Source organism: Augochlora pura, chromosome 1, assembly GCF_028453695.1.
Source record: "Augochlora pura isolate Apur16 chromosome 1, APUR_v2.2.1, whole genome shotgun sequence".
NCBI classification, from domain to species: Eukaryota; Metazoa; Arthropoda; class Insecta; order Hymenoptera; family Halictidae; genus Augochlora; species Augochlora pura.
This window is the reverse complement of record NC_135772.1, coordinates 13,569,570-13,588,507: the sequence shown is the minus strand read 5'-3', so window position 1 is coordinate 13,588,507 and position 18,938 is coordinate 13,569,570. Positions and strand designations below refer to the sequence as shown.

General features: G+C 39.3%; 1 protein-coding gene across 7 annotated transcripts in view; it reads left to right on the top strand.

The window, feature by feature from the left end:
- The window catches only part of LOC144471317 (rap guanine nucleotide exchange factor 2), a 275,558-nt gene that overhangs the window by 74,585 nt on the left and 182,035 nt on the right, over nt 1-18,938 (top strand). For 6 of the 7 annotated variants that reach the window (XM_078183248.1, XM_078183256.1, XM_078183317.1 and 3 more), the window contains exon 4: nt 368-451. In XM_078183248.1, coding sequence (XP_078039374.1) covers nt 368-451 — 84 coding nt within the window. Of the gene's footprint in view, nt 1-367; nt 452-10,079; nt 12,445-18,938 lie in introns of those variants that run through there. The other variant, XM_078183309.1, reaches the window with a different exon arrangement.

The following is an 18,938-nucleotide window of genomic DNA, read 5'->3' as shown; positions in this document are numbered from 1 at the left end:
GACTCTGTTATCTTTTCTTATTAAAGCTAAGCTAAAAAAGAAGTTCCAATACTTTAAAAGGATGTCTTAAATGAAATCTATCTTGAACAATGTAATATAAAAATTGTCTGTTATTATTTCATAAAATTTTCTTTGTTTTCGCTATTTTTGCTATAACTCGTTTATGTATTAACAAACGTTACTTTACCTATAAAGTAACATTCTACCGTATTCCTCTATTTCTAAAATTTTTGTTGTCATCCCTTAACAGCCTCAGAGTTCGATAGTAACTTATTTATCTCGTGTATAATATTTAATGACATTATTTTGATTAACTATTTTATTTCATTATCAGAAAACAGTTTAGAATTTGATCAAATTATTTCAGCACCGGCGAATTGGCCACGAGCTGGTATATTCTGCTCTCCGGTTCTGTGTTCATCGATGGATCCATGTTTCTGCCGTGCTCAAGGTAGGATTGATAAAAGCAAATTCATATAACGAACAGTTACAGTTTTTATTACGTTTATTTATCCAACAGTCTTTACAGCTTTCGTTTATAGACGACAGATTGAAAGACGATAAAGAATTACCTGTTTCGGGTTATTTTCATTCTTCTCTCTTACAGGAGCATAAAATACACATATTATTGCAATGGGTTTGTAACACTTAATAACAACCGTACATATGGATAATTTCTTTTTATTGTTACTTCGTTATCTGCAAATAGGGTGGATGTCCCAATTATCATGCCCCGGATTAAAAACGTATGAAAAAAAAAGTTTCGTACAGAAATTAATACTTCAACATAATAAACATAATAAAAAATATAGCTCATCAATTGACATATATAACTCTTTCCTTTTTTAATACCTTTTTAATCCGGGATCGCGAAAATCGGAGATCTACTCTATTTTTTCATCGAAATTCACAAATTGTCCAGCATAAATATCCAAATTTCTCGAAACAGTCATTCAAGCTGATTTATATCGATGACTTTTCGGTCTCGTTGCTCTTCTTCATTCTCGCGCGCAAAATTTCCATATCAAATATGCCTCGAAACCAGTGGCGTCGCAATAAATTGTATAACAATTTTTTCCATGCCCCGGCGACTCCTATAAACCACTTTTATCCTACCGGGCTCGCAGCACTCGAAGTTTCATTTCAAATACAACCAAAAGTTCTACTATAAATCGTCACCGAACAACGCGCCGTTCGACCGTGTATAGATCGTCGGAGGAAAATTTATTGCCATTATTGCAGCGGAATTTATTTATTATGGATGCTTCCCACGGAGTTCCTACGGTAAAGTTATTCCGTTGCTTTTTTCCTTGTTCTCAATATCGGGCGGGATCCGTCTTTCGCGAAGTAGCCACCGAGATAGAAATCGATCGCGGCGCATCTATTTCGAAGGAAACTGCATGTGTGTACCAGGTGTTCGCTAAGAGTGCGCCACACTCGCCGCGTATCGCAGTCTTGTATTTTTAATTTGTATCTGGCACTTACAGATGACATTGAACGACAATTTACGTAGTCCTCCGTTATCGATCGAATCTCGCGACGTTATGAAACGTGATCAATGTATCAATTTATTACTAAGCTGAAGATTATGGAAAATATAAGCTGTCCTTCAATTTTAACAAACAGAAATTAGAAATTCCTTTCTCTAATCATTTTTAATAAATTGAACATTGTATACAGATATTATTAAATTCTTTGAGTTTTTCTTCAATTTTAGGTATCACTTTTTATTAGTTTTTGGTTCGAATTGTTTCACGTATTTTTATATAGTTATTAGAATTTCAAGGTGTTAATGATCCTAGCAGACAGAACGAGGATCAATGTAATTATTCATAGTAGACTGAGTTCGATACAGCACGCACAGCGTTCAATTCAGGCTTTGCTTTCTTTTTTAATTAACTCAATTAGTAGCAGGGAAAGCACAGTTCCATGTGGCAGTCACTTTTACACGTTGGCCTGCGCACGATCGAGTTTACATAAATACATATAGTCCAATAATTGGATCTCAGTAATAATTTGATAAATGTAGCGAGTAATTGATAGATTTAGAAGATCGTCGGAGTTATTGAAATTCTTCAATTAATTCTCGATCAAAGAAATTGTTCGCCGATTCAAGCGGTGTAAAAAAGCAAGCGTGGCCGCTCCATCGAAATTCATTTTTAATTCTTGGGTCACGGTGTACATTACACACTCGTCGATCCTGCTCGTAAATCTTCTCGAGCCAGGGTTACGGTCGCAGTTTTCTCTCTTTGTGTCCCTCGGAAATTCTCATTAATCGTGTAACCTCGATCCATCAACGTGTGTACGTGTGCGGAACATTGCGAGAGTAAATGTATTAGATAATCTACTTTTAATGAAATTCAATCGCTCTGAAAAGGAAAAGTCAATTTTCACTGCCATCAATTTAATGGATTCGTCTTTCCCCGTCGCCCTGCGCTTCGAACATTTATCTCGGAGCGTGCTCCCACCTTTGATCAGGTATGACCGATTATCAAACGCGGGAACGCCGAGACATCGCCGACAATCGGCCGATTTAACCCCTTGCACTATGATTTCTTCTCACGGATATATTGATTAGCTATTCTTTGTCCTTGATCATTTCTCTGACGGAATGATTGTTCTAATAACTTGCCTAGATTTTGACAATATAATATAGGATATATAATATAATTTGTAATAATATATATTATTTTTATTATTAAGTTTGTATGGGTTAAGTATATGATGCATTTGTCCTCCATGCCCTGTGCCTATTTAGCTACTTTCTTCTGTGGATACGTATAGGGTGTCCCGCATTTTTCCGCACATACTTCGGGAGTGTGTTACAAGTAAAAGTAAGACTAAAGTATTACATAAGAGAAACTCTTTACATTATTAAAACTTTACATTAAAACTATACTGTTAATGTAAAATGTATGATAAGGCTAACCTACGAAAGACAAATTAATTACAAAAATCAACATCGCCTGCGAAGAAATTCGACAAAATTGCAACCAACTAAAATTAACAACAAATTTATCAGTTTGTTAATAAAGATAGGAGCGTTATTTTGAGAATGTGATATACAGTCCTCATGCGACAAGGAAGCACCCTTGTGTTTACATTCCCCCCACTACCTGCCACAGATATCGGTTGCTATTGACCGAAAACGATGACGATATCGATGTCGACTATAATGGTCCAGTAAGAGGGGGGATGTAAACACAAAGGACCCATCATGTCGCGTGAGGACTATAGATACCTTTAGCAGCGTTTAAATCATAATTTGTATTTTTGTCAGAAATTCTTAACGAAGCATTTAGGGACTTTTAATAATATTATATTTTAATCTCATTTTCTCCTGTAGAACACACTGTTCAAGTATATTAACCAAACAGTTAATTATTTCATACAAAAACAGAATAATTCAAACCAAATAAACTGAGTTAATTTCTACAATATGGGTTCTACGCTTTGATATGATTAAACTGTTCATCCACACGCTGTATCAATTAGACGCGAGTTTATGTATACTTAAGCAGAAGCTTTCTTAACACAGAATGATAGTAACGACTAAAATTACGTGTAGCATTTAAGCGCAATGAATGCATATTATTAATGGATTTTGTGAAAGTTTGTCTCGTCGAAACTCGCGTTGCGGTGCAACAGCAACTTCTTCCATAGAAGCGTGAACAAATTGCTTAACTTGAGGATTCAAGCGTATATAATTGTTCTGAAATTTTAAATAAATTAAATAAAATAAAATTATTTATATATAATATATATAATAAATTAAAATTCTGAATCACCATAATTCGAATGTTTACCGATGAACAGGATGAATATAGCTGTAAAAATAGTTTATACGAGCGTGAAATACATTCGTACTTGGGTAACAACATATGCAACACTATATGAATAACAAACGCATCTTGTAAAATAACAACGTTTTAGTATTTTCTACTCGCAACAAAAATTTCACTCTCGCGGTCTTCGGAGAGGCATGCATTTGTATAAACATCCTATTAGTCTCCAAGACATCTCCCGCAGTTCCTACGTTAAATAGAATTCGCGATTGTTCACAGCGGCATAACAATTACCCAACAAGCTAGTCTCGTTGCATCGGGAGCGTGAAAGTTCAGCGGAGTTTGACATCCAGCTTTCTTCAGTTTCCATTAGCACGCTGATTCATTCGATGCATCGATCACCGACCGTGCTAAACGCTCCTCGCATAAAGTGTACCTCCTTGTCGGTCGCTCCGCCACGAGCATGTCTTATTTGTTTCGTTACCGTTTCTCAACGGTCTTTGTGTTGAAAACGCCAGATCCCAGAAATGTGTGCGCTAGCACTTCGCACGTTCCAGGCTCCCACAGTGTAAACAGAAAAATTTCGCTGACGAGCGTCGGGCGTGGCTCTGTTTCCCTCTTCGGTTGCTCCTTGATACAGTTCCCCACCTCTCTCTCTCTCTTTTGTTCCCCTTCGAACTACGAGCCTTGGCTTGTTCTTCGCTCGACTCTTTCTTTACGCTACGTAGCCATTCAAAAGTTACTCTTAGACCTCTGATGACTGCTGTGATGATCGCAGCTTCAGCGATCGCGAAACTAGATTCTTTCGGCTAGATTTCTTTTTAGTATTATTCGTACCCATCAAGAATTTTTACACTTTGATTACCATGTTGGTAATCGTATAGTATAGTACATGATAATACGTATAGGAAGAGCTTGCATGAAACTGTTCAAATTCTCAATCGGTTTCTATGTAACAATTATTTATCGACGTTGAACTTTTCTATTCTGGAAAGCAGTTCTAGATTCACTGAAACTTGTGTTCCATATATTTGTGCGTAAACAGAAAATGTTTATTATTTCGGAAATGGGAGACAGCTCTGGTTGTAACAGTGATTCTGCTTTGTTAAAGTTTGAATACTTTCAAAGAAGTTTATCCTTTAGTATTGAGAGCAGTTCAGACTTACAAAGAGTTGATTTCAATGCAAACCCGTTTTTGTAAGTCAGTTGGCAGTAATTGTTAACAATGTCTCTGCTGCGTAAGAAAAAATGATGATTTTTTTGCGAGAGATATAATTGACAAGACAGTATAACTTTCAGCAAAAGATTCACTTTGTTAAAAGAATGTCTGTGTTTGATGTGGTAACGTGGTTTTTGGTAATATATAATGATAATTGGTGTTAAAATTATTAAAAAAGGAAATATATCTTTCTATAAAATAAATATTTCTTTAAAAATATATAGTTATCTATAGTTATCTATATACATATTATCATAGTTTCCTGTAAAATAAGAATTAACGTCGCTAAAACTTAAAAATCTTTCTAAAAGCTTGCCTCCGAAATACAATTTGCAAATCACAGTTAATAGTCGGCCATGGGAGTATTATTACAGAAATAAAATTAGACATTCAAAGGAAGCCTGTCTCGACTTTTCTGGTCGGAAAGATATTTTCTCTCGAGCATTTTACAGCAATATGGGTAATGAGAAACTCGTTAACGTGATACAGGACGGAACATTCATTCTAGTTTAGACTGCGTCGCAGCACCTCAAGCATTAGATTTCCTTCGCGTTTCCGTTTGTGAAACAAAAATCATTAATCAAATGCTGTCACTCGGGTATTAAAACGAGCTTGATACAGGTTGTTCGGCGTAAAAATGTTATCTTATTTTCATTAGCAAGAAAAGACATCGATTTGTCTCAGTGTTTACAGGAAACAAATAAAAGTAATTTGAAACTCTGTGCATATTTTTATTATACTTCTATCGTGTTATTTCAGCTTTTTATTCTCGTTTGCTTAAATAAACAATTTTTTTCCGTTATAGAATATGATGTTCCATGAAATTGTTTCGTCGATGTGATATTTGTTTCCCAGCCTATCTAGGGTTAAAAATGTCTAAGTTGGTTACATTTTATACACGAGTATGTGGAAATGCAACGACGGCAACTTTCAAACAGGCTCGTCATAGATCGATTACATCGTGTTTTATCTTGTTCAGACGAGGTTCAGAAGCTGCGTTCAAGTTTTGTCTTGCTCTTTGAAAACGATCTTTATCACATTATATTACCTGTTTTATTGGAATTATAAAAATTCATTGTTTATGCGGACTAAATTTATACTTAAACAAATAAGCTTCATTTATTCCCTGCAGTCTACTTATTTTCTCTTTATAAATTATATTGATTTCGTCTTTAAAATATATAAATTATGTATTGAATAATATAAATAATTTACTGTTATCTCCAAATTTCGAAAATCGAAAAATCAAATTTCGTTTCATTTTAGAATTAATAAATAACATACATATTTAGTAGCTTCTGCGTGAAATTCTTATCGCGAGTCTAACTCGTTATAGTACAATGGGTTTAAAAAATTAATAAACCAAGCTGTGAATAGCTCTAAGAAGCATCGTCGATGGTATAGACTTCGGTTCGATAGTTGAAGCAAAGAGGGATCGATTTTCGGAATTCCGTAAACTTGTATTTAAATTATACAAATGCAGAGAAACCTATTAGTCGGACTGTACGCGAATATCTAGATCGGAACGACCGTATTCATGTGTCTCGCTCTCATACCGATAATAATCATTTCGAATACCTCTCATTCTTAGGGTGTACTGTACACGATCGGAGCGAATCGACAGCCACTGAAATTTCACGTATCCCTGGCTAGGTCGTCCGGCTACTGGTTTCGAAGATCGTTAGCAAGGATACGGCATGCACTGTACGGCAACAACACGGCGCGCATCTCCTTAGCTTCGACCCGAACGGAGTAAGCGGGTCAAGCAACGACTCTGGCATATCCCCCCCGTCTGGTAACATACCGCTAGGACTCGGAGACCTAACCCAGATCTAGACAAAACTCTCCGGTTAACGCGTGGCACACTGCATCCTTCTCAGCGTTACGATATCTTCACCTTTACACCGCTTTTCTTTTTACTATCGCGCCGACCTCCAATCGCGCACGTTTCCTCTCACTCCCCGTTAATCTTTTGCATTCGTTTGCCAGCACCGCGGATGAAGCAGGAATAGAAAATAGCCGGTATACACTCGGCGACAAAATGATCGCCCGACCTATAAATCTGTTTTCTTTTTATTTCAAACTCCGTCTACTGGCATTTTTCTGTAACAGTTCTTTTAACGCGAAACGCAAGTTAAACCACCGGTTTCGAATATTTACCGAGTAAACGGAGTCGTACAATTTTTGTGAGATCGGACGAACCGGTCGGTTTTAATGCTACGTTCAGTATTAACCCTTTGCACTCGAGAGGCGACTCTGAGGCGCCGCTAAAAATTGCTACACTATTTCTCAAAATAATTTTAATAGACCTTACTTTTATTATGATACTATCATTGTTATTATATATAATTTTTATTATGATACCATCATTATTTTTATATAATTTATTATTATACTATTTACATTATTTATACAATTTTACAATTGTAAATCCCATAAAATAAAATTTCACAAAATCCAAGTAATTTTGAAAAATCGAAAGATATGAATTCTTATTTCTTATTTTACGAAATTTATAGCGAAATCTTCAAACAAATTTGGTTTTGTCATTATCCTGTGAGAGCAAACGTCGGTCATTTTTAGCGCTCGTTAAGTTTACAATCGTAGTTAAGGGTGTGCCATCGTTCTGTCGCGGAGTGTACCGTCGTCTCGCTCGCTCCCGACACCCTTTCTCATTTTTACGCCGATTCGCGCGCTCATTCTACACCGTGCCCATTCATTCGCTCGCTTTCTCTCATGCGCATTGGCGTACTCGCTCGCGCCGCGGTACAATTTCTTACGCTTCTTTCATTGCGCCACTGTCACACTGTCTTATCCCCGGCGGGTGGGGAGGGAGAGCAAAGCCGGCTCTCCCTCTCTATCGTCGCAGCCTCACCCTCCTCTTCCGCCCGGCAATCGTGCCGAGAATTTACGAATCTGGCCGAACCGCATCTCGGTGCAGCGACGAGGAACAGTGGTTTCAGAGTAAATGCGGGATGGAGAAGGACGGTTGTATGAGTTAATAAAGGGAGACCGGTTGTCGAGTGCGACGGAGAGGCCGATAGGGAGTAGTAACGTAGTACGTGACCGAGGGAGAGCACTTGAGAGCGAGCGAGAGAGAAAGAGAGAGAGAGAGAGAGAGAGAGGAGGGCCTCGATTACAGGGCCGTCGGAAGGCCGGAAATAGCGGGCTCCTTCTAACGTTCCTGTCACTTCGCTACACCTGGTTCTTCTTCTTACATTTTAGTCTTCTTTAACGTGTTAGGACAGGTGTTATCACATTTGACACGAAGCGATAAGGGGAACGATGATTTAGACGATAAAAAGCGACGCTGTTCCGCCAGAATGTTATTCGACTCTGACAAGAATGTCAATTTTCTAGCGAAATATATTTTTTAATTTTCCTGTGCACGTTCGTATTTTGTTTGCTTTCATCCGACTTTGTTGCAATTTTTGCTTTACTTTCATTTGCACAAAAAACACATGATTAATACGTTTACGTATAACGTGTAAAATATTGAAAGCTTTTTTCAAACGATGTTGTAGTTGAATTTTATGCTATATTAAAATAAACGTTTTGTTTTAATTATTTTAGTGAATGGAAAATATTGTAACAATATTATTAATTTCTTCATGCGCGTTTTTAATTTAATATTTCGGCTATACATTTTCGTCATAAATACATAAAATCCGCAAGTCTAGTAACATGTGACATTTGCTATGACATTTAATTATAATTGTCTATTACTAATGAAATATTACAACGTTTACGAACTATTCGATCAGAGTACAGAGTTCATGCATGTAAAACTTATGGATTAATTGAAACGTGCCATACGTCATAGGTAAAGGATGAAACTAAATGTGAGCACAGGGCATTGAATCCAACGTAAATTTATCTTCCAGGAACTAGTTCACGTAAATTGAAAATCAATACCGCGAACGATTTTACCCGGTTGGAAATAGGATAAAAATCATAAAATAGGATAAGAAATTCATTACTAGAGTGCAGTGTCTTATACAGGATTGCATTGGAGTGACCGGCGAAGATAAGGATGGCACACATTTCAACGTTACCTATGTGCCATTTTATAAATCACGTTACCGTAGGATGCAACTACTAGTATTTGTTGTAAACCAGCCAAAAATAATAAAAATTAAAAGGTTTCTTTTAGATCTATTAATAGATATTCTGTGTATTAATAGTTTTCAGCCGCGGTAATTCTATTATTGCTAATTTATTCACCAAAATGCCTATATTCTATGTGGTAACACAGAATAAATAAATTACCATATAATGCATTAATAAAGAAATGTACGGTTTTAAAACGGTAGAAAAATGAAAAGAATTTTAAAACTTTTCAGAATAAATACGACAAGAAAGAGATTTCTCTCTCGCCCTTGCGCGATTAAAAACCAGCTGCTCCAATAATTCCGTCCGCGATTATTTTCATGAATTCTGGCCGAAATGAATATGAACACCGTGAACCGCATCGAATAAGATAAAGTCACCTATAATAGAATACTGTTTAATTGTAACCCCATCTTGGAACACTAGCACAAACAATAGAATAAAAAAATAATTACGAGAATGGATGTAAAACAGCAAACTCACGTTTTCCAACATTGTTCATTATAAATTCGCTCACATAAATACTGTTCAACAATCAGCTGTTAAAATATATTCATTCGAATATAGTTATAGTTATAGCTTGTTAGTTTACACATAAATCCTCTCCTCAATCTGATATCGATTTCTACATAACACTTTCCTTCATTTATACGTTTTCAATTCTAAACGAAAATTGCGTCATCTGCCCCAGTATAAATATACAACAATAACGGTTCTAGATCGTAACAAAATCGACGATAACGTTTTACATCCTGAGAAGCGACGAACGATAGCTAGTTTTACCGAAAGCGCGCTTTGAAAACGATTCGAGCAACACCGGACACCGTGGCACGTGATCCGGGGGAGCGCCGGTGGCCAGGAACCACTGGCTACGACACTGAAAGAGTACAAGAGAGAAAGAAGGGGGGGCCTCACCTACAGAGAGAGACTCCAGTCTCCTCGAGTATATCGTGGCGGTTGGCGAGTGTTGCGATTAATACCCGGCTGCACCCGCGAGTCGCATTCCAATCCCGGCGATTCCCATCCGCACGGCCTCTCTCTCCTCCAGGAAACCGAAGGAATCGTTCCTGGGAGAATGTGGAGGCGTCCGCGAAACGCTGTCGGCTTCGATTCAGGCTAACTCGATCGGCTGACACGGGACAACCGAGTCAACGGGTGTCGCTTCTGTCTACGTGCGTGTCTCTCCCCTCTCTCTCTCTTACTCTCTCTCACTCTCTCTGTCTCTCCGTCTCTCTATCCCTCTCTGTATCTCTGTCGTCTCACCCTATTCTGTCTCTACGTGTACGTGAGAACGTGTCAGTGTTTATGGTGTCGGTGGTCACTCGTGCACGCGTCCACCCCGGTGTGTCATTCGATGCAGCGTGTCTTAACGATCGATTTTCGGGATAAGAAAGAAAAGAACGTGGCCGTTCCGGCACTGCACGTGCGCGCCACCCGCCCTCCGCCCCTCTAGCCGCGACGATTCCCTTTTTCGCACCACTCGAGAACACACACCGCGAGCAACATTGCGAGGGCGAGCGCGAGAACCCTTGGACCTCTCTCGTCGGCTGAAGTTTCCTCGCAGCTACGTGCCCGGTGACGTCATCCCGCACACGTTCACGGTTGACCGTCAGCGACGACGACGACGCTCCTCTCTCGGAAAACTACGTGCCTCCGTAGTCGGAAAACAGGCTCCGCGGCGACGCATTCGACCCATGTGCTCGATACGCTGAACATCGGAAGCCGAGACACCGTCGCCGAGCTCCGTCGTTTTCTTCGCTGTTCGCAGCTGGATCTACGCATTGTCTAAAACGTACGAGAAGACGTGTTCAGGCAACTCGAAGTCGAGAAGTGAGTGAAGTGTTCCGAACCCGGCACGGAACGGCTGACGAACCGGCCGTTCTAACGAGAGGCTGGCAGTGTAAAGAAACCGATCGTAAACCTGTTGTCGCCGAGTTCGACCGATTGTATCGGTGCATTGTCGACGACGGAGAATCGTATTGGATATTATCAAGGAACGACCTCCATCGAAGTATTCCTTTCAAGGATACACGATAGATCACCGTTGCTCTTTGATCACCATCGACCGATTCGCAGCTGGGCTTGATTCGGTGTCCCGTTACGCGAAAAAAAATTCTCAGTAATTCGAACTTGCGAAGAAGATCGAGACAAGCAACGCTCGTCTCGGACGGTTCTAACGAAGAAGATTGCTGCAGAGGAGGAAAGGCATCGGTCGCCGAACGCTCTTTCAAGAAGTGCAATCCGGAGGGACCCAGGCCTTCGGACGTTCCCCGAGGCGCAGCGACGAAAAAAGTAGCGCGGATCAGCGCGACTCGAGGAACTCGTTTCGCGAGTACAAGGTCCCGAAATCCTGGGACCAGTGACCCGTGGCCGTGTAACCATCGGCCACCGCCTAAGCCCGTTTTAACCATCCGGCTGTTCTTTTTTTCGGCGACCCGGCACCGGCGATCGGTTTCCGATCCGGAGTACGAACGAGAAGAGCCGCTTCTCTCCCGGCTCTGTTTACGGAGGCGCGCGATCCGCTCGAGGACAAACTATAGGAGCCGCGTTGCCTACGCTGCTGCACGGGTAATTGCCATTCGCTTTCACCTAAGAAGCAAGCCGAGTCTCAGAGGGAGCAGGCTGTTCCGTAATAAATCTAATAATCGAGGCTAACGGTCTACCAGTCGGCGAGGGAGGAGGCCAGCTCGGAGAGCGGCGAGACGCGACACGTCGTGTCACTCGGCGAAAAGGACGGGCTACGATCCTCGAAGGTTGACGACAGTCGCGTTCCGGACACGTGACGATCGACTCCGGTGGACCAGGAGTCGCGCGAGATTCGTCGAAATAATAGGCGGCTGGTTTCGGTCGTTCGCGGAGGTCGGAGACAGGAGCGGGTAGGAGATCGTTTGGGGAAAGAGCACTGGTTCGCGGGGACTCTGGCGGACGGATTCGGACGGTGAAAGTGGCGTGGGAATGTTCGAAAGTACCGCGTCGAGGCGAGAACGCTGAACGAGGAATAGAAACAGTGAAAAGATATCGGCTTGCCAAGTCAAGCCTGCTGGTTTTCATCCGTGCGAATTGGTGCACCGTACAGTTGGATCTCGGTGGCGATCGAGCACCGGCGAGCTTTCCACAAGGATAAACCGGGACACGTCTGCGATGCGTTCGCCGTGAGGCTCGCGGTTCTGTACCGTACGAAACGTGGGTTCCCTGAGCGCGCGCGCGCGCGGTGTCCGAGGTCGAATTTCAAGTCACGGAGCCCGAGGAAACAGCCGGCAAACTGGATGCTCCAGACGGTGCCTCGCCTTCTGCGACTCCTCCCGACATCACTGTCACCCAGGATGACCGGTGAGATTTTTCTTTTCATCTCGACCGTAGGCGACCGTGCTAAATTAAGGGTAGTTTTGATCTCAGCGTTCTAACATAGTCTTGGAAAATGAATTTTCCTGACTAAACTTGCAGCCTCGATGAATATACGAAATTGAAGTCCTCTTCGAACACGCTATACTCTTCTTGACCTGTTCACGTTCGGAGACGTCAATGCATCCTTTGCCCGCTATTACTAGATCGTTTTGATCTGATCTCTTCTCCGATAACCATCAAACACCTTACTATTTCAAAACAAGAAAGTCATTTCACATTATACAGCAACAATAACAGATTTAGTTTTATTATAAGAGTATCAGATTAAACAAAATTTTTAGTAACATTGTTCTGTCTTTTCAACTTCTGCCTTCAACTTGTAATCTATTACGAACAGTTACGCAAAGGGATTTCTTCCCGTGAATAAATAAACACCAAAGTATCAAATATCGAATTTAACACTTCATCTAGTCACTCCAGATGTCCAATACTTGGACAACTGGGACAATCTGAGTATAAAAGACAGCGTTCGTTAAGTTTCGAATGAATAAATAAATCAGGATCGGGGTCACATGGAAAATATGGACTTTATGTTCGACATTTCGAACTCGAACTTCTTTCTCGGGGGAAGTCGGGCGTGCTCGTCTGATCATGATCTACCGGTTCTACTTCATCTAAATTCGCTGCGCTGCACAGTTTTGCGGAACGTATTCGAGTTAGTATAATGAAGCCGTAAAAGATGGCTGGTGAATGCTATTTTTTAATAATGAGAAGTGTTGAATTTATTTTAGCTTTGTACAATTTGCTATTAATATATATATACTCGAATAAAGAAAAAAGTGCATCGAACAATTTCTCACAGAAATATTTTTATCAGAAATTGTAAAAGAAACAATTTTCTGAGATTGTTATGTTTTACAATTAGTTACAGCTTTTTAGAATACTTGCTAGTGCATTTCGATAGATTATTAGCACTTTATTTCTCATTACTATTTAACACTGCCTCACCAATAACTCCAAAACTCTATAAAATCACAGTATTTTATTCGATCGAAATCAAACTAAATAGTTTATCAACATTTTTACATTTTACAAAACCTAACAAAATTAGGAAGATACGCGTAAAAATCGTTTTTCAAATCTGAGCAAATAAATGAATTTAAAGTCAAACAGTTCTTTGTGATAAATGGTTTTTTACGTCATAATGCTGTAACTGTTAACCATGCTAATTTTATTGCGACGTCTATACGTAGTAGTTACCATTGCTCGTCCAAAGTTGTTCTAGAAAGGACGAGGGGTGGAATATCCCGTTATAATACCGAAAATGTCAGAACTACTTGCTGCAGTGGGTCAACTTCGCGTTAATTTTATCGTTGGCGATATTTTTAACAGAACTCGTGGGTAGCGTCTTTTGATAGAAAGAGTCCCTGAGTGAGAGCACTTTATTTTGTTTAATATACCGTGATGACGCAATTTCTCTACGTACAGTAGACGTTGAGAATAATTTGCTAGATGTCTCTCCGTCTTTATAATAATTTTATAATTTTCGTGTTACCATTTTCATTCTCTTTCGGGTTCTTTATTTTCTGATGCTTCTTTTTACCAGTTTCAATTTTTATTCAGATCAGCTATGATTATATATACTTAGGAAATAAATCGCATATTCGTTTGTGCAGCATCACGGTATTATTCAGTCAATAGCGAAACCGACTTTTCATCGTTGCATATTTTCCAGCGAATGTGCAATTTTCAGGACGCTGCACTCGAAATACAGTCAACACGGATCTTTCTATTTGCGATTGTTCGTAAATATTCATATTTATGCTCCACGATAAATATAATATACAGATTCGAGGCGACAGGAATTAAATCTAATTGTTCTTGTAATATTGTCGACTAGTTAACAATAACGTATTATTCCGTAATCCCTTAAATATCTTTACTGGTTTTAACGTTCCACGAATAAAACGTCGAACATTTAAATTTTTATTTCTCGGCCGGTTTTTTGTTACCGTATAGTCGATGTATATTTAATTCAACCCAGTTTCGAAACCGACGCGTACGGGCAAGGGACGACATTAATGAGAACGTGCGAACCCATAATTTGCACTTCGAAGGAAATCGAAATGTCAAACGTAACAAGTAGACTCGCGGAGTGGTGGATTATTAAAGTGAAAAATAATGATCGTGTCAAGTGTGCGTACTAATTGAGAAAGGAACGTCGGGACAGGGAAACTGCCGATAAGTTGTTGGTCGCGAACTTGCAGCAACCCTGCAAATGCAGCGGTGCCAGCAATTTTTACTTGGTCCAAGGTTTTACAAAATTATAATTTTTTATAAAGAACCTAAACAAAATGAAATCTTTATTTCTTAATTTATATCTTTACTATACACGTTGCATTTTTATGTATACAACAATCGATCACGATTTTATGTCACTTTTTGCAGTGAAAGTTTATGCAGCTTAAATAAGTGAAAAATTCTAATTTTTTTATGATATATCTACGACGCATATTTCGAATAATCTTTGCCCTCTTTGCACTTAATAATGGAAGAATAGAATTGATATTGTTGTGTTCAGGACTATTCTACAATACGCAAATTCAAAGTTGTATTGAAAATCATAAACCAAATTTTCCATGAAATCCGCCAGAAATAAATTTTTATAAAAATATACAACGGTAGTGGTTATGGTCTTTGATAACGTTTTATGTGTTTTTCTTTTGATCTTTTTAAAATACAAAACAAAAAAGTAGATTATTATATTTACAAGCCCCGACCAAATTACGAAAAAACAATAATGCACTCGATGTCTTAGATAAATTCCTTTATTTAAAATAATCCAGTGATTTATATTATATTTTCACGTCATTTTCGATGCGTGCGTTTATTACCGAACCCTCTTACGCCGCACCACGTGTTACATAATAACCTTGATACGTGTATACTCTACACATGATTTTCTTCCCTTTTTAAGTAAAATTATAGATATCGAAACACAAATAATGAACAATGTTAAATGACCTTGACAATGTTATAATATTATTCAGCAAGAATTGATTACAATAATTAAAGCACAGTGATTGTATCAGTGTACAGTAATTGTATCAGTGTACAGTGATCGAAGCACAGTAATTGTATCATTGTACAATGATCGAAGCACAGTAATTAGATAACTGTAGAGAAATTGAAACACAGTAACCGGATCATTGTACAGAAACTTACACGCAGCGACCAGAGAAATGCACTTACCTCAGCTCTTGCAAGATCTCGCAACAAAAGCTATATAAAATCAGCGAGGCCCGGCCTCCATGAAATCGAAGTCGATTAGCCTGTGCGGCGGCTTTATAGAATTATCGATTGCCGGGGTTTTCGGGCGGGCATTGTTGTTCCGCGGCCTGTCACGCGTGTGTGCACGTGACACAGGACTGTCAATACTACGCGCCATGATTCAATCCTCTGTTCGATAAACGCGCGAGCGGATCGCATTACGACAATGCTTTGCGATCCAATGAAAATCGCCGAGCCCAGATTCGTAGCGCCAAAACCATTGCTCCTCGACATTGTTCCGCGCAAGATTATACCTCTTTCGGTCTTCTCATTTAACCGCCTATTGCATTTTTCATCGTGGCAGCCGCCATATATTAGGTTAAACAAAACTGTGAAATAGAAATAAATATTAGCAGCGCGGTCAAAATCATTAAAGTGTAATGTGAGAATCTGCTACAACGTCACATTATTGAATTTCCTGTAATCTATAGTTTCATGTGCGTATGCTTTCTGGAGTACAATATACAACGTGTCCCAAAAATGTCTAATAATCCGGAAATTGGGGATACTTGAGATCGTTTCGAGCAATCTTTTCTTTTATCAAAATTTTCTCCAAGGCAATGGTAACGAGTTATTGAAGATAAACATTGACCAATGAGAAGAGAGAACGGCTCGCGCTAGGTAGCCGAGCCAATGAGCGGTTGAAGCTCAGTGTCACTCGTTGTCTCAACCGCCTCGCAGTTAATCTTGCTTCTCATTGGTCAGTGTTTTTCGCGAATAACTCGTTAACGATGCCTCGGAGACCATTTTTGTAAAGGAAAAAGTTAGTTAAAACGACCTCAGGTACCTTCTCGATTCTCAGGAAATTTCTATAATGTAAAGGCGATACTTGATATACTCACAGCATTTTTTCAATTCTGAATTTCTCTATCTAAGGTACAAGTTATTTAATGGTAACTTGACCCTTTCATGCATTTCATAGCTGTTTTCAAATTCTGAAATTGTGAGACATTTTGAGACACTTGGGTAATTAATTGTGAAACATCCGTCAGAGATAGTACAGCGTACAGACGTTGTCCCTAAAGGGTTAATTAATATGCCGCCCGAATGTGCGAGTTCATTGTACCTGGTGATGCGTCTCATGGGTAAACAAAACAGTATATTAGCTGTCTCGAGAAGTGCATACATATAAAATACACCATAAACTTGGATATTATATTTTTAATATAAAAATTAAGTATAAATCATTAGGCTAACAAAGTTATTCATTATATTTTCCTTTGAAAAATCTCTCTTTTTTTTAAAGATTATATCTTTTACAATTTCGATCAAAATTCAATCGATACCCTTTCGAAAAATTTCTGAAATATTATTTTTTTATCCGATAGCATCAATTGTCTGTTTACCGCAGCTTCACGTTAAACGAACAGTTTTGCGCGACGCAATCCCTACGCTTTTTGCTCGCGTCACATCGCGAAAGTTTCTTTTATCCTAAACGCGTTGATGCGGCGTGAATTCTTTTTCGTTTGATTACATAATCTTTAGTTGTTCTGTATCGGCACATTGATGTAACCACTTTCAAGAGAAGCCTTTATATAAACGATTCACGTAATTCTTAAAGAAGAAAGCAGCCGGTTTCATGAAACGTTATAAAACGTCGTGACCCATCGATCGTCTGTTCTAGCATTTTTTTTAGCATGGTCTCCTCACCCTGTGTCTTTCATCGGCCACGAAATATCCGTGTGGTTTTATTGTGAAAATTCTAGTGGAACAAATCGTTACTAAATTGTGGTCTCTCGCGAGTTGATTCACAAGAATGAAACTTTTCAGTTTCGCTACGACGATAGTAACGCGAGAACTATTTGTTGAAAATAAATTTCTTGTAAAAACTGTTTTGTTGTTAAAAGTTAAAAGTAACTGTTAAAAGTTATATTCGTATGTTTTATTTTATTCGCATGCGGCAGAAGTAAATAAATTACGTTAGGCATAACTAAATATATTTGAACAGAACTTTAACAACTTATTTCAAAAATTAAGAATACAGAGGAAACAAATTCATTCTCAACATTTATCAATACATCGGAATTATTACATCACGTTTATTTAGTCAATAACTAAAAATAAATGTATTTGGAAAGAATCCTTATTTTTTTCTGTAGAATTTTTGTCGCGACGCCTGTCATTCGAGTGTTAAACAACTGTCGTGTTCACAATTGGCGACTCCAATGACGGTTACACGTGTTACAAAATTGTAATCGCGATGGGAACGCGAACGTCGACGCAGCGGGGGAATCGTATCACCGAATATTTCCGTCGATTAATTGACTCGCAACGGCGGAATTCACGAAACGATGTTCCCGAATCGCATCAAGAGGCCCGAAGTAGTGGAGCCAATTCTATTTTCATTATTTCCACGTGGCATCCTCGATTTCCTATTTCGATAAAGGGTGTGCTGCTACCCTCCGCGAGGGTTCCTGTCAGTTTTTATAATTAAATTTCTCGGCAGGGGAAAGCCGTTCACGGACGATACACCCCGCCCCTCCTCCCGCGCCCGACATCAGAATCCACGTTGCTTTCGACTATATTTTAATGGCATCTATCCATCGACCATTCCTTTGGTAACGTTTATAGAATCACTTATCGATTTCCTATTGGTCGCCGGAGAGCCCGCGTGTCGTCTCGCTTCGTGGCAATGTTTTCTGACGACTTGGGGCGAAAAAGGATACACGGAGAACGTCGTGCACGTAGCACCCTGTACGCGCGAACACCGTTTTCTTCGAAGCGAACTGAGAATAAATTTCGCCCGGAAGATTTAGTTTAATAAAAAGATTTCATTTTTTATTCATCCGTTCCTTTATATTCCTAAAAAACGTATCGTCGACCTTCGAACGAAATTGTAAATGCCAATCCCGTTGTTCGATGTATCGTTTTGGACTCGAGCTTGCGTTCCCATTTGATTTGCTGCTTCGCTTCAATTTAAACATCGATTTCGATTTATTCCCCGAACACGGTACAGCCTGTTATTTCTGCTTCCTATTTAAATTCCACGTTACCGAGATCGTAAATATATTTCTGACAGAACGATCTGCGGTTTCGTGCGGGAAATTCCTGCAACCTTGACATATCAGTGTGTTCTCCCGCCTATTTCTAACAAAGACATTTATTTAACAACGCTCGCAAAGCTTCCCGTTCAAATCACGTTACGTTTG